Source organism: Osmerus eperlanus, chromosome 27, assembly GCF_963692335.1.
Source record: "Osmerus eperlanus chromosome 27, fOsmEpe2.1, whole genome shotgun sequence".
In the NCBI taxonomy this organism is placed as follows: Eukaryota; Metazoa; Chordata; class Actinopteri; order Osmeriformes; family Osmeridae; genus Osmerus; species Osmerus eperlanus.
The window spans coordinates 3,991,518-4,003,708 of record NC_085044.1 but is presented as its reverse complement, the minus strand read 5'-3'; the positions used below and the strand labels follow the sequence as shown (position 1 = coordinate 4,003,708).

At 49.4% G+C, this 12,191-nt stretch overlaps 1 protein-coding gene across 3 annotated transcripts in view; it reads right to left on the bottom strand.

Moving 5' to 3' along the window:
• Positions 1 to 12,191, bottom strand: part of gria3a (glutamate receptor, ionotropic, AMPA 3a) — a 51,286-nt gene that overhangs the window by 16,815 nt on the left and 22,280 nt on the right. For all 3 annotated transcript variants that reach the window (XM_062453315.1, XM_062453314.1, XM_062453313.1), the window contains exons 4-9: positions 11,918 to 12,105; positions 4,346 to 4,399; positions 4,045 to 4,206; positions 3,333 to 3,500; positions 3,022 to 3,126; positions 1,390 to 1,497 (exon numbers count right to left, since the gene is read on the bottom strand). In XM_062453315.1, coding sequence (XP_062309299.1) covers positions 1,390 to 1,497; positions 3,022 to 3,126; positions 3,333 to 3,500; positions 4,045 to 4,206; positions 4,346 to 4,399; positions 11,918 to 12,105 — 785 coding nt within the window. The remainder of the gene's footprint in view (positions 1 to 1,389; positions 1,498 to 3,021; positions 3,127 to 3,332; positions 3,501 to 4,044; positions 4,207 to 4,345; positions 4,400 to 11,917; positions 12,106 to 12,191) is intronic.

Genomic DNA, 12,191 nt, shown 5'->3' with positions numbered 1-12,191 from the left:
GCCTGGGAGCGCGGGGACATGTTCCCCTTCGTCAAGTAAATGTCAATGACAGCACAGGGACCTTCTCATCTCCTTTTCAACACCATCAAATACGGCCCCCTATGACGTAACGTCCGTTGAGTGCTGATCTGACAGACAGATACATTGGAAAGTGTTGGACGACATAAAAATGGAGGTTGCGGCCCTTTTTTGGCCCCTCGTCTCCAGAATTCCGAGGATATCTCTTCCAAGTTCAATACCAGCCCAGGCGATGGCACAAGTATGAAAGACCACCCCCGGGTGAAACTCCGGTCGATCACTTTCTGTTCTGATAGTATCTTGACAACCCCCTGTGCTAAGAGGGAGGTCTTCCACAGACAGTCGTAGACAGCGAATGACAACATCTAATGAGATGATTGCCTAAAATGTGAAAAGACTACAAAAGGCACAACATGAATGGCTATGGTAATTGCTATGGTCTCCTAACACTTGCCTGAATGTCTTGTGTCTAATCAGGTACGGTGATGCTGTCTAATGAGTATGAAAATGACATGCTACTCGAGACATCAGGATGACAATGTCCGACTTTCGTATTCTGATTTTGCCTAAGATGCGCACATAATAGGCAGAGTCAGAAAGAAGGCCACGGTTTTAAATGTAAGATAAGGCGTACCTTATTTTACATTTAAAAATGACCAACGTGAGCTAAGTAACCTAACTTGAACAACCTCTCTTTGTCTCCATCCTTAAATGGCTCCGTCCCTTTCTCTGGTGGCTAACACTAGCCTGTCTGTTTAGCCCTAACCCTTGCCCTAGTCTGAGCCAAGCTAGAAGGGTGATTAAAGGAAGCCTGGATGCGTGGTTATACTTCAGTACAGAACTGATAATAGACAATTCAAGAAAGATTTGATTAAGGTCATCAAATCCCAAATCTAAGAGCCTCGGATTATTTCCACCCTACTCAAATGTGTGGTGATCTTGCATCTCTGGCAAAGAAAACAATTTATCCTTCTCGTTTGTGTGTCTCTCCCAGATGTCATTGAACATTTACTTCACGAGTAAGAAACAGGTTTTTTTTTTTTTTTTTACTTACGTTCTACGTTATGCACTGAATGTGTATAAGATGAAGTCTAGTCTCTATCATTACCATTAACAAAGCCGTTATTGTGATGTCACTGCTACAACAGGCCACCGTAAGATGATAAATTAAAATGCTTTGTCACCCACACGGATACAGTTGAAACACTCTTGGTGAATCGACTGTTTCAACATGTAGTGAGTGGATGGAAAGCAACACAAAAGAAAATAGTTCTGCCCTCCTAGGACCGAATGTAACAATGGACACCTTGACCTTGATTGGCAGAATTCTTTTTTTAGGTGGAACATTGAAAATCTGCTTGGAAAGTGTACCATGATAGTAGTGACCACAATCGTTCGGTTTTCCACAGAAGCAGTCTCGTTGGTGACCTGCTGATCCATAATATATACAAATTTCTCGTATTCATTCCAGTACCCGATCTGAAAGTGACATAAAAAGATCAATGTTATCACAAGAAAACAAGCAGTCAACAAAAAACATTTAGCCAGTAGCTCTCTAGAACCCTCCAAGTGACGTTGGAAGGTTCTAGCATGGCATTATAAGAACTGTGGGACTGTGTGATGTGTGTGTGAGATAACGAGCCTGGACTGGCATGGTATTTGGATATAACCCTAGCTAAACTTACAGCAGGGAGAGAAAAGGCATTCAACTCCCAGCTAATCTCCCTCTTTGCCCTGTGGCTTCACTGCAGAGGCACTGTTCCTTACATAACTAGGAAGCAGGGAAACGTCTGCATGCAGGCAATATTAATACCGGCAAAATAGACGGACTAAATACAGATTATTCAGCCTTGAGGCTTTCAAGCCATAAGGACTTCTCGTCATCTAGTTTACAGACTGGGCCGAAGTTGTGCTACCACTAAATATGTTTTGTCTGTGCTAGCGCGTGTGTGTTTGAACCTATCCAGATTTAACTGCTGAGATTTCCAAAATGTCAGCAGTTAAATCATATGTTCTGCTTTTATTTCCGTTCTGTCCTCTTCAGTTCAACTATATATCTTCTAATACCTCAAGACCTGCAAGGTGCACTCTCTCTCTTACGTAGTAGTCTCGCCGCTGTTACTTCAGATATTCTCCCAGTGGGTTTGTACCTCAGTATTGCTGTTGTCCGTGAGGGCAGGTTAGGATAGACAGTATGGAGACACCTCCTCCTGGTGCCAGACTTTAGAGGGCACCCAATCAGTGTCCAGTGTTGGTGACCTACCATGCTGTCAGGCCCTGTGTTGGCCACTGAGAGCGCATGTACTGTACGTGTGTGTGTGTCTGTATGTGTCTGCTTGCGTGTGTGTGTATGCTTTCGTGTCTCTGTGTCTCTGTGTGTATCTTTGTGTGTGTTCTTGTGTGCGGGTGTGCCTGTGTGTATGCGTCTGTGTGTATGTCTCGCTCCATGTGCGTGTGTGTGCATGTCTATGTGTGTGTCGCTGCGTGCGCGTGTGTCTATGTGTCTGTGTGTGTGTGTCGCCGTGTGAGAGTGTGTCTGCTTTATTGGCCAATCCATCACTGCTGACAGCCTTGGACTGTACCTCCCCCGGCCGCCCTGGCCCAGTTATGACCGAGCACAAAGAGGACACACCAGCCCGGGTCACACCCCGGAGTCAGGAGCTCAATTAATACTGTAGAAGCCGGCACAGGTGAAAGCTGTTACACTGTCCTCTCTCGCCAACAAAGCTCTCTGCTTCTGCTCAACACACACCTGCTTGGGGTACTGTGCGATATACAGAACAGAGGCTCACTTTTGAGGTGTTACGCTTTGAAAATCGTTTGAATGTGTCTGTTTACGTTTGACAGTTGGAGAACACACTGCTCGGATGATTGAAAAAGACAGTTGGATGTCAAATCTACTGGGATATAAAGTTGACCTACATACTTCACCAAAGATTTGAACACATCATTATAAAAGATGATCACATTTCTGCTGCTGCTCCGAGCTGTCTGTTCACTCACCTTTTTCGCCCCCCCCAACTTCATCTCGTACACGTCGATGGTGTAGTTCGATCTCCGCCCAAACGGGTCAAACTGGATGTTTCCTGTCATACCTTGAACCTGGACCTGCCACGCATCAACACAGACAACCCTAATAACCTCCACACCAAGATACCCCCTCACATTCACTTTGGTGACTAAGATAAAAATCAACCACACAAAGCAGTTAAACCATCCAACAATATGAATGACACACAAAGAGAGGCGGGCAGGCCAATACTACCGCAGCACTGCTGTGGGCCGTGTGTCTCTGTGGTTGGGGACCCTCCTACCATTTTGAGGGCTCTCTCGATGTCGATGCCCTGGCTCCACGGCACCGCGGGGTTGGCCAGGCAGTCCCCGGCGCTCCCCCTCCGCGACACATCCACCCGCTGGCGCCGCAGGTAGCGGAACGCCTCCACGATCACCAGGATGGCGTCGTGGGTCAGCGCCGACGTGTACTGCAACACAGCGCAAGCGGACCGACCCGGTGAGGACACCGTGGCGACCGGAGCACACCTAGCCTCGTCTGACCGCGCCTCGCCCCCCCTTCTCGACGGGGGAGAGGGGGTAGGGGAAGCGGCAGGTGACACCTGTTCCGCGACTAGTTCTGAGGGCGGACGCGCCCGAGGCGGTCGGTGGCTCGCCGCGGACGGTGACAGCAGGGAGAATAACAGGACGACACTCAGCCCCAAGGCTGAAGCCGTAAAGAAAGTACTTTCAGACGGCTGTCGTCTGATACGCAGACAGTACATCGTTTTAAAGGGAAACTCGCCTGGCTGCCTGGGCGACCAGCTGACAAGCAGTAACTCAAGTGTTCCTCTGACAGTTTAACAGAGCTTTGAAGGCAAATGTTTCTCCTTCGAGTGATTATCTGCCGTATTTTAGTTCTGAGTAACACTCCTTGTGGTATTTTTGAGCCTTTGGTAAGTTTTTGACAAATGACAAGTGGAGGAGAAGGAGAGAACGTTGGAGGAGATAGGAGCGTTCGGCACGGGCAGGTACCTTCAGCGGGGTGTTCTTGGCCTCGGGGAACTCTCTCTCGTCCAGACGCTCCCAGCGTTGGAGGAACTGCTGGACGACGGGGCTCTCGGCGTTGATGATCTGGAAGCCAGTGATGTTGGCTCCGCCGGAGAACACCTTGTCCAGGCTTATGTTGGAGAAGCCCTGGAGAAGAGGAAGATCATTAGCGGTCGGAGAACAACTCGGTTCCTCGGCGCGGTGTGCAACACAGCAGAAAGGGTTTTTCTCCAGGAGATGAAGATGTGAAAATGGAGATGTTCTGAGGGTCTGTGAAAGGACTCACCAAATTGGCGAGGATGTAATGGTAACCTCTGCTGTTTTTCCCCAGGGTCACCACCTACAATGGGGTAAAGAAAGTCTAAGGTAAGTTACTGTCCGATGGGACATTGTGTACTTTATGGCACTGGACTCCACGGACAGCACAAAATGCAAACAACAGGATGTGTCTCATCGGGTTCTGCTATCGTGACTCAACGCCACACTTCATTGGCAAACTGGAAATGAATGCAACAACGATGCCCAAGCTGTAACCTGCACTGGAAAACACAGATTAATTGGATTTCTAATTCAAAGCCTCATCACAGTTTGTTTGTGTGTGTGTGTGTGTGTGAACATGTTTTCTCTTAAACATGGCAGTGCTCGGGTGTTTCTCAGAGTGTGTGTGGGCATGAGGCTTGGTGCTGTGATGACAATGTGTGCTCCTTCGCATTACCGTCAGCCAGTAGAATAAGGTCAGGACGAGGGCCCTGCAGAGAGATTTGCCTTTCATAACACGTCCTCGAACCAAAAAGCGCTCTTGTGCCATTTTCTGCTATGGCTACCACAGGGCTGCTTTATAGACTTAATTAGGACAGAAAATATTCCCTGTAAAACGCATACAGAAAGACATTTGCTGTTGTGTTTGGGAGTCAGGTGGCTGAGCGGTGAGGGAGTCGGGCTAGTAATCCGAAGGTCGCCAGTTCGATTCCCGGTCATGCCAACTGACGTTGTGTCCTTGGGCGAGGCACTTCACCCTACTTGCCTCGGGGGGAATGTCCCTGTACTTACTGTAAGTCGCTCTGGATAAGAGCGTCTGCTAAATGACTAAATGTAAAATGTGAATGTAAATGTGTTTACACTAATGACCCAGCTTACTAAATCCACAAGCCCCCTCTCCTATTCTCTCCATCTCACATGATGTGGAGGCTTTCATCGAAAATACCGTTCTGAGGGGGTGGGTGAGTTTTTTTCCTTCCTGCCTTTCAGTGTCTGTGGGGGATTTTGTCTACCACACGCCTCCTCCGCAGTTTTGAGTGGAGTATGTTCCAGGTGTCCGGTGCAATCTGTATGCTACCTCGAACTTCAAAATGTTCTGTGAAGAGACATAGATCAAGGTCTATCTACCCAAACGAAGAACACCAGACCAATGCAGCAAAAAAAGCCCATGTTTTTCTATTCAAATGAAAATGAATCGAACATTCCAGTTCCGTTTCGTGATCCAACCAATCAGTGGGAGGGGCAAAACCACAGTGAGCAACACAGGTTGTGCTACCTTGCGTATTGTATTCACTTATCTCCCTCTCTTCCCTCAATGTCACGAAGGCTGCGCGCCGTGCTTTTGTCCGAAAAAAAGGACACTGTCTGCCTTCCAAGTGTTTGATCCCATTAAAGGGCATCCTCACAAACGATCCCGAGCTTCATCTGCGAATGGCCCATCTGCCCCATTCTCTCTCTCTGCTACCAGTTCTTTCATTCGCACTTGTTCCTTCCACTATCATCTGGTTACTCCTGCTTTAATATCTCATAATTGTCTCTGGAGGGAAGATGGCGTCCTCCATCCTCAAGGTCACAAATGTGTACCCCCCCCACGTTCATATCCTGCAAGATTTCCCTTCCTTCTCCAAATCCTATTACCCTTCCCAGGGAATGTGCTGAGTGATTTCATTGTGTTTGACATTTCCCCGCATCTGCCAGTAACCCCAGCGGGTCCAAGCGCCCCAAACTTTCCTTCTCAGGGGACAATCCTGGAAGGTCTCCTGCTTATTGTCTTATCGTGCGTGGGAACCCAGTTTATGTGTGCGTATGTGTGGGTGTGTTTGATTGTTGAATTCAACACACCTATATATCCTTTCACAGCCCATTTGGTTGTGGTTCGGCAGACAGGCAGACAGACAGACAGGCAGACAGGCAGACAGACAGGCAGACAGACAGGCAGACAGGCAGGCAGGCAGGCAGGCAGGCAGGCAGGCAGGCAGGCAGACAGGCAGGCATGCATGCATGCTTGAGGAGTTCAATTAATAAAGAAGAGGGAACAAAAAAAAGCCCATCATCTGGTATCCATCCATGTGAGAAGGAACTACGGTGGCCCAAGTGTGACAACACAGCAAGCACTTAATGAAGCTACAACGCCTTGAGCCACAGGCCACACTCCCGTCTCGACAGTCACGGAAGAACATCCTGCCATAACACAGACCATTCACTTCTATGGAGGCCTCTAAAATCTCTTCTTGGCTTTCATGAGGAGGTCGGATATTTTTGTGTGTGGTCATTAACTGTAACTTGGTCTGCTCTGCCATCTTACGCGAGGTCTAGAATGGCCCTGTGTGGTCTAGGATTGTTCTGTGTTAGAGATCTGGCAAATCCAATCAAAATTATAGGGTCTCTTAAGTTTCCTATATGGTGTCTGACTGTGGAATACTGAAATATATCACATTTTGTCATATGAGCTGTATCGTTTTCTCTCCAATGTCAGAGGGCAGAAATGAGATGGAGGGTTGTGAGCAATGAGCTCAGCTCAGAGGCTAACCACGACTGACTCCGAAACACCCTCAAGTCCACGGAGAGCTTCAAGACTCCTTAAAATGACATTATTATTTGTCACTGATAACTGTGTCTGTTACATAAAACAGATCCTACTCACGTTGTGCTCAAGGGATATGCGTGCGTGTATTCATACAGTGTGACTGGACCTTTTTCTAATCCCTAACCACAGTGGAACCTGAAGATTCACCCTCTACTGAGCTGTGTGTGTACAGAACCCTTCGTATAATGATCCTTCATAAGTATTAGTCTGTGGAGTTTTAGCACGACCTTGCGGCAGATTTGCACTTGTTACCACAAGCTTGTGACCCTGAGGAATTCATGATAAAGTGACAGTTTTTCATGAATCACGAGAGAAAAAAACCCTGTATCCTCTCTGACCTTCCCGCCAACATTTGGCGTGCTTCGTCGAAGGTGGCCGTGGCGAAACCTCATCAGGTCTCAGCCGCGCCTCGGTCGCCTATCAAACGAACGGATTGTTGGTCGTCGGTGCGAGCGGCGATAATTAGTGCGATATCGGTTTGCCCCAGGGCGCCTTCTCCCTATCCTGCCGTCTGGCGGGGCTAGCGTCTCTCCGGATGCTCCAGGAGTGGCAGGAGACGTCTGGGTGTCTCAAGGACGCTTCATTATGTGGGTCGTCACATCAACACTTGCTTCAATATGGGTTCCTTGCGTAAGTAGGACACGGCGCCCCTTAACGGCATACAATCAGCCTACTATAAATAGTTCCTAGCCTCCTAGCCCGAGGGAGGATCTCACACAAAGCCATGTGCCCCGAAAAACAAGATCACTCGGCACCGGGGATGGAGGGAGAAGCTTTCTGAGAGCGGCCATTTTGAACCGAGGTCCTTGGCACGTCGTCGAATTCTCTAGACAGACAACATCACAGACCGTCGGCATGGTGTCAGCGCCAGAGAGAAAGCCCAGATTCGGAGGCGGGGGCGCCACCCCCAACCCAACCCCCCCCCACTAACACCACAGCCATAGGAGCCTGATGTTTCCCCATTTATAATTCATGGGTCGCCTGGCGCCTCCCGCCGTTCCACCGGGCGGTTATCGTTTCTCTCTCGGAGAGCTCGTTCCTGCACGGGCATGCCGGGGCCTTTATGCGTTGATTTGTGGGGTCTGGGAGCCTGCCCTCCCCCGAAGGGCTCTCCTGCCATCTGAACGGCCTCAGCCTCCTCATCCCCTCAGTGGAGAACGACGCAGAGCATGAATGGATGAGGCCTGGAGGGAGAGAGATAGATAGAGAGATAGAGAGAGAGAGAGAGAGAGAGAGAGAGAGAGAGAGAGAGAGAGAGAGAGAGAGAGAGAGAGAGAGAGAGAGAGAGAGAGAGAGAGAGAGAGAATGGAGGCCGATCTCCCACAGGCTGCTCATCAATGATAAAGCCACACAGTGGTGTAATCCTGGCCGGAGGACTGGTAACCCGCTGGAATTGAGACGGAGAACGAGTGGAGAGTCAGGGAGAGAGGTGGAGGGAGAGAGAGTAGAGGGAAAAAAGGAGAGAGATTGGAGAGTAAGGGAGAGGGGGGATGGGAAAGAGGGAGAAGGAGAGGAGAGAGAGAAAGGGAGAGAGAGAGAGAGAGAGAGAGAGAGAGAGAGAGAGAGAGAGAGAGAGAGAGAGAGAGAGAGAGAGAGAGAGAGAGAGAAAGGGAGAGAGAGAGAGAGAGAGAGAGAGAGAGAGAGAGAGAGAGAGAGAGAGAGAGAGAGAGAGAGAGAGAGAGGGGAGAGGGGGAGAGAAAGAGAGAGAGAGAGAGAGAGAGAGAGAGAGAGAGAGAGGGAGACAGAGAGAGAGAGAGAGAGAGAGAGAGAGAGAGATGAGAGAGAGAGAGAGAGAGAGAGAGGAAGGGAGGGACGAGGCACACGAGAAGAAAGCCATGTGCAGCAGATCCTCCCTCTGGAGCTGAACAAGAGGAGCAGCTACTTCCCATCAGTGGACTGGAATTCCACACCAGCACAGAGTGCAGGGGAGGGGAGAGGAGGAGAGAGAGAGGAGCGGAGGAGAGCAGAGGAGAGAGAGGAGAGGAGGAGAGAAGAGGAAGAGAAGAGGAGAGAGAGGAGGGGAGAGGAGGAGAGCAAAGGAGAGAGAGAGGAGATGAGCGGAGAGGAGGAGAGAGAGGAGAGCAAAGGAGAGAGAGAGGAGATGAGCGGAGAGGAGGAGAGAGAGGAGAGCAAAGGAGAGAGAGAGGAGATGAGCGGATGAGGAGGAGAGAGAGGAGAGCAGAGGAGAGAGAGAGGAGATGAGAGGAGAGGAGGAGAGAAAAGGAGAGCAGAGGAGAGAGAGAGGAGAGGAGGAGAGAAGAGGAGAGAGAGGAGAGCAGAGGAGAGAGAGAGGAGAGGAGGAGAGAGAGGAAAGGAAAGGACAGGAGAGGCAGTGTGGGTTTGCTGTGCATAGTCATCCATTCATCAGTATTACGCATGATACTATCAGTATATGGCATAACAAATAGCAAATGTCACAATTTCTTTGGACACAGCTTGGTGTATTTGCACAGTTTACGTGTATGCAGCCATGATATCTTCAGACTGAATATATTCCCGTTTCATCTAATGGAGAGACACAGATGTTGGGGAGGATAGGGAAGAGAATCCTCAACCCAGGGATGCAGTTCCCATTCTAAGGAGTCCGATGACAAATGACTCTAATACGACAGCCGCAAAGAGAGGCCTCAGTCAGCGAGACGGCTTTTAAGGGGAGCCAAATCCACTGGAAAGCACTTGGGTGTAGACCCAGCGCTGCTCGAGAACTGCTGCTCTAGCCTGCTTAATTAGAATAGATTCCCCAGAGGAATACTTAGGCTAATGGTTCTGCAGCATCACAGCCCGGCTCAGCCCAGCAACACCCAGCTCAGCGCGGTTCCTGCCCTTGCCCAGACAGCAGCGGACTCGGAGCAAGGGGGGGGGGGGGGGGGGGGTAGAGATAAAGATGGCTGAGCAACATTTCAGTTTTATGTTTGTGGCTGAGAGACTCAGAAATGACGTTAGAAAAGAAAAACGTTTGGGGTGTCGTATGTCGGTGTTTTGAATGTCAGGTTGAAGTATTCATACGCTGTGGGGAAACGGGGTGCTCAATTGGACGGCCTTGGAATGTATATGATGGGGGGGGGGGGATATACTGCGATGCTTTCATTTCGAAGCGCGGAAAGAGAACGAATTCACGACGCGTTCGTCGTGTTTTGAAGCCGCACCACGCACGCCGAACTGCACCTCTACAGACATACACTCTTTGATCGATGGTGACAACCGTCCGATCGAGATCTTCGATGTTCGTCAGTATTTCTTATTCCAGATCCCAACACACGGCCCTAATTGTATGATTCTGAATAAGTAGGTTACTGTTGCCTTCCCAATGGGGACTATGGCAGTGTGGAACGATCCTCCCCCCTTTCATTTCCATCAAATATGGAAGGGATGGTCGATTCAGTCAATACTGTGGCACCACTCTCACTTACTGTACTGAAATAGAGTGTGACAGGACAGACTGAGAGAGTCCAGACTGATAGAACATCGACTCGTAGCACAGGGACTAACAGGGCCCAGACTGACAGGACATAGAATCTGGGGCTACGACTTGGAAAGCGAGAGGAAAGAGAGAACCGTCCATCCTTTGTGGAGGACCTCTGAGCCCTGAACCCTGCCAATAACAACCGGGAGAGAGGGAGACTGGGAGCGATGATGATGTCCGCTTTAGGTGCAGCCAAATACGGTCACCCCAGGGGAAGAGGAAACTAGATCAACAGATAAAAATATTTATGATCCAGCACAACTTTTTCTGTGTGGAAGTCCAAGGCCATTTTCCTGGTCTAGGGAGCAAGACGCAATGGTACGGCGCACATGCCTACTTCTACATGCTAATACGTAGCCACTGTTTTTCCGATTCCATAATTATGTCCCCTAGACCAAAAATGCCCTCCTTTGACTGGTAATGCGTGCGTATCACTAAAATACCTCGACTTGCCCTACTTGCATGCACGCACACACACAAACACACACTCGCACGCACATCACACACACTCACGCGCACTGAAAATAGGCTATTCGTTTTAATAGTCAAGAACTGCCACTAGCACAGTACCTCAGACAAATAGATTTGAACTTAGAAAACCTTGATGAGCCGTGCTAAAGAAGCCATGAAAAAGAAGAATGCAAGCTGGGATATTCTTTCCATCACAAGTTGGCTATCAAATCTCAAATTAATTGAAGTTCAAGTGACACTTAATATCATTCGGAGTGTAGCGAAAAAAAGATACTAAAATGGAACTGAGTTTGTGACAATAGCATTAGCTCAAGCGAGGCCTGTTCTCAAATTCTGCACAGCAGACATAAACAAACACATCTAAATCACCCCTAATGGGTAATTCAGGGTCTGATCACCTAGGTAACAGGGAAGAGAGAGAATTGTCGAGGGCTCTTATTCCTCGGCTAGACAAAAACACAACAACCAACTTTAATCAAATGTACCATTTCATTCATTCATTCCTGTTGTGTTGCAACGCAGCCCTCTTTTAGAAGAGACTTGTGTCTGTATGTGGTGTCTGAGGCAATTATGCCGCCCAGAGTAAGGTTCTGGCCCTACTTACAGCCTTGTTAGGTGTGTTACAGGGTAATGGAAAAGAAATGAGTACAAAGCAGCGAGGGGCAGCCGGTTCATCGGCTGTGGCTAGTCTGCATGGGGCTAATGGGGTTGGAGGAACGAACCAGCCAACTGAAAGGTTTCCTTAAAAGCATGCAATACTTGGCACTCTGGGGGCGGAAAAAAAGAATGTTCTCAGATCCATTCTGTTTCTACAACAATCCTAGTTTCATCATCACCACCATCTACGTCACCATCATCGTCATAAGATGATCCATTCACAAGGCCAGGTCCCTGTACAAAGACCCACAGCGACTTTACACACAGTGCACCAGTGAGTCTCGCAAACCCCAGTGATGAGATTGCACCCGCTTCCTGTTGCCAACCTAGCACAGGGGCTTGCCAATCTCGCGATTCTCAAGCCCCGGATCGAAAACCGGCGTCGCAGTTAGCCAGTCGCCTGGCCGTCGGGGGTCTAGTACCTGCTCCAGGATGCCGTTGATCCGGCCCACCTCGCAGTCGATGAGGAAGCGCTTCTCCTGCCTGCGATCCATCTCCTCGATGATGCGCCGGTACTCCAGGGGGTCCACGATGTTGCCCACCGAGCGAGCCGTCACCTGCCAGTTGTTGGCCACTGCAGACTCCATGATGGCCTGCAGGATGGCAAATCCTGCAGAGAGGACAGAGAAAGAGAGAGAGAGAGAGAGAGAGAGAGAGGGGGGGGGGGGAGGGGGGGAGGGGGAGGGGGAGGGGGAG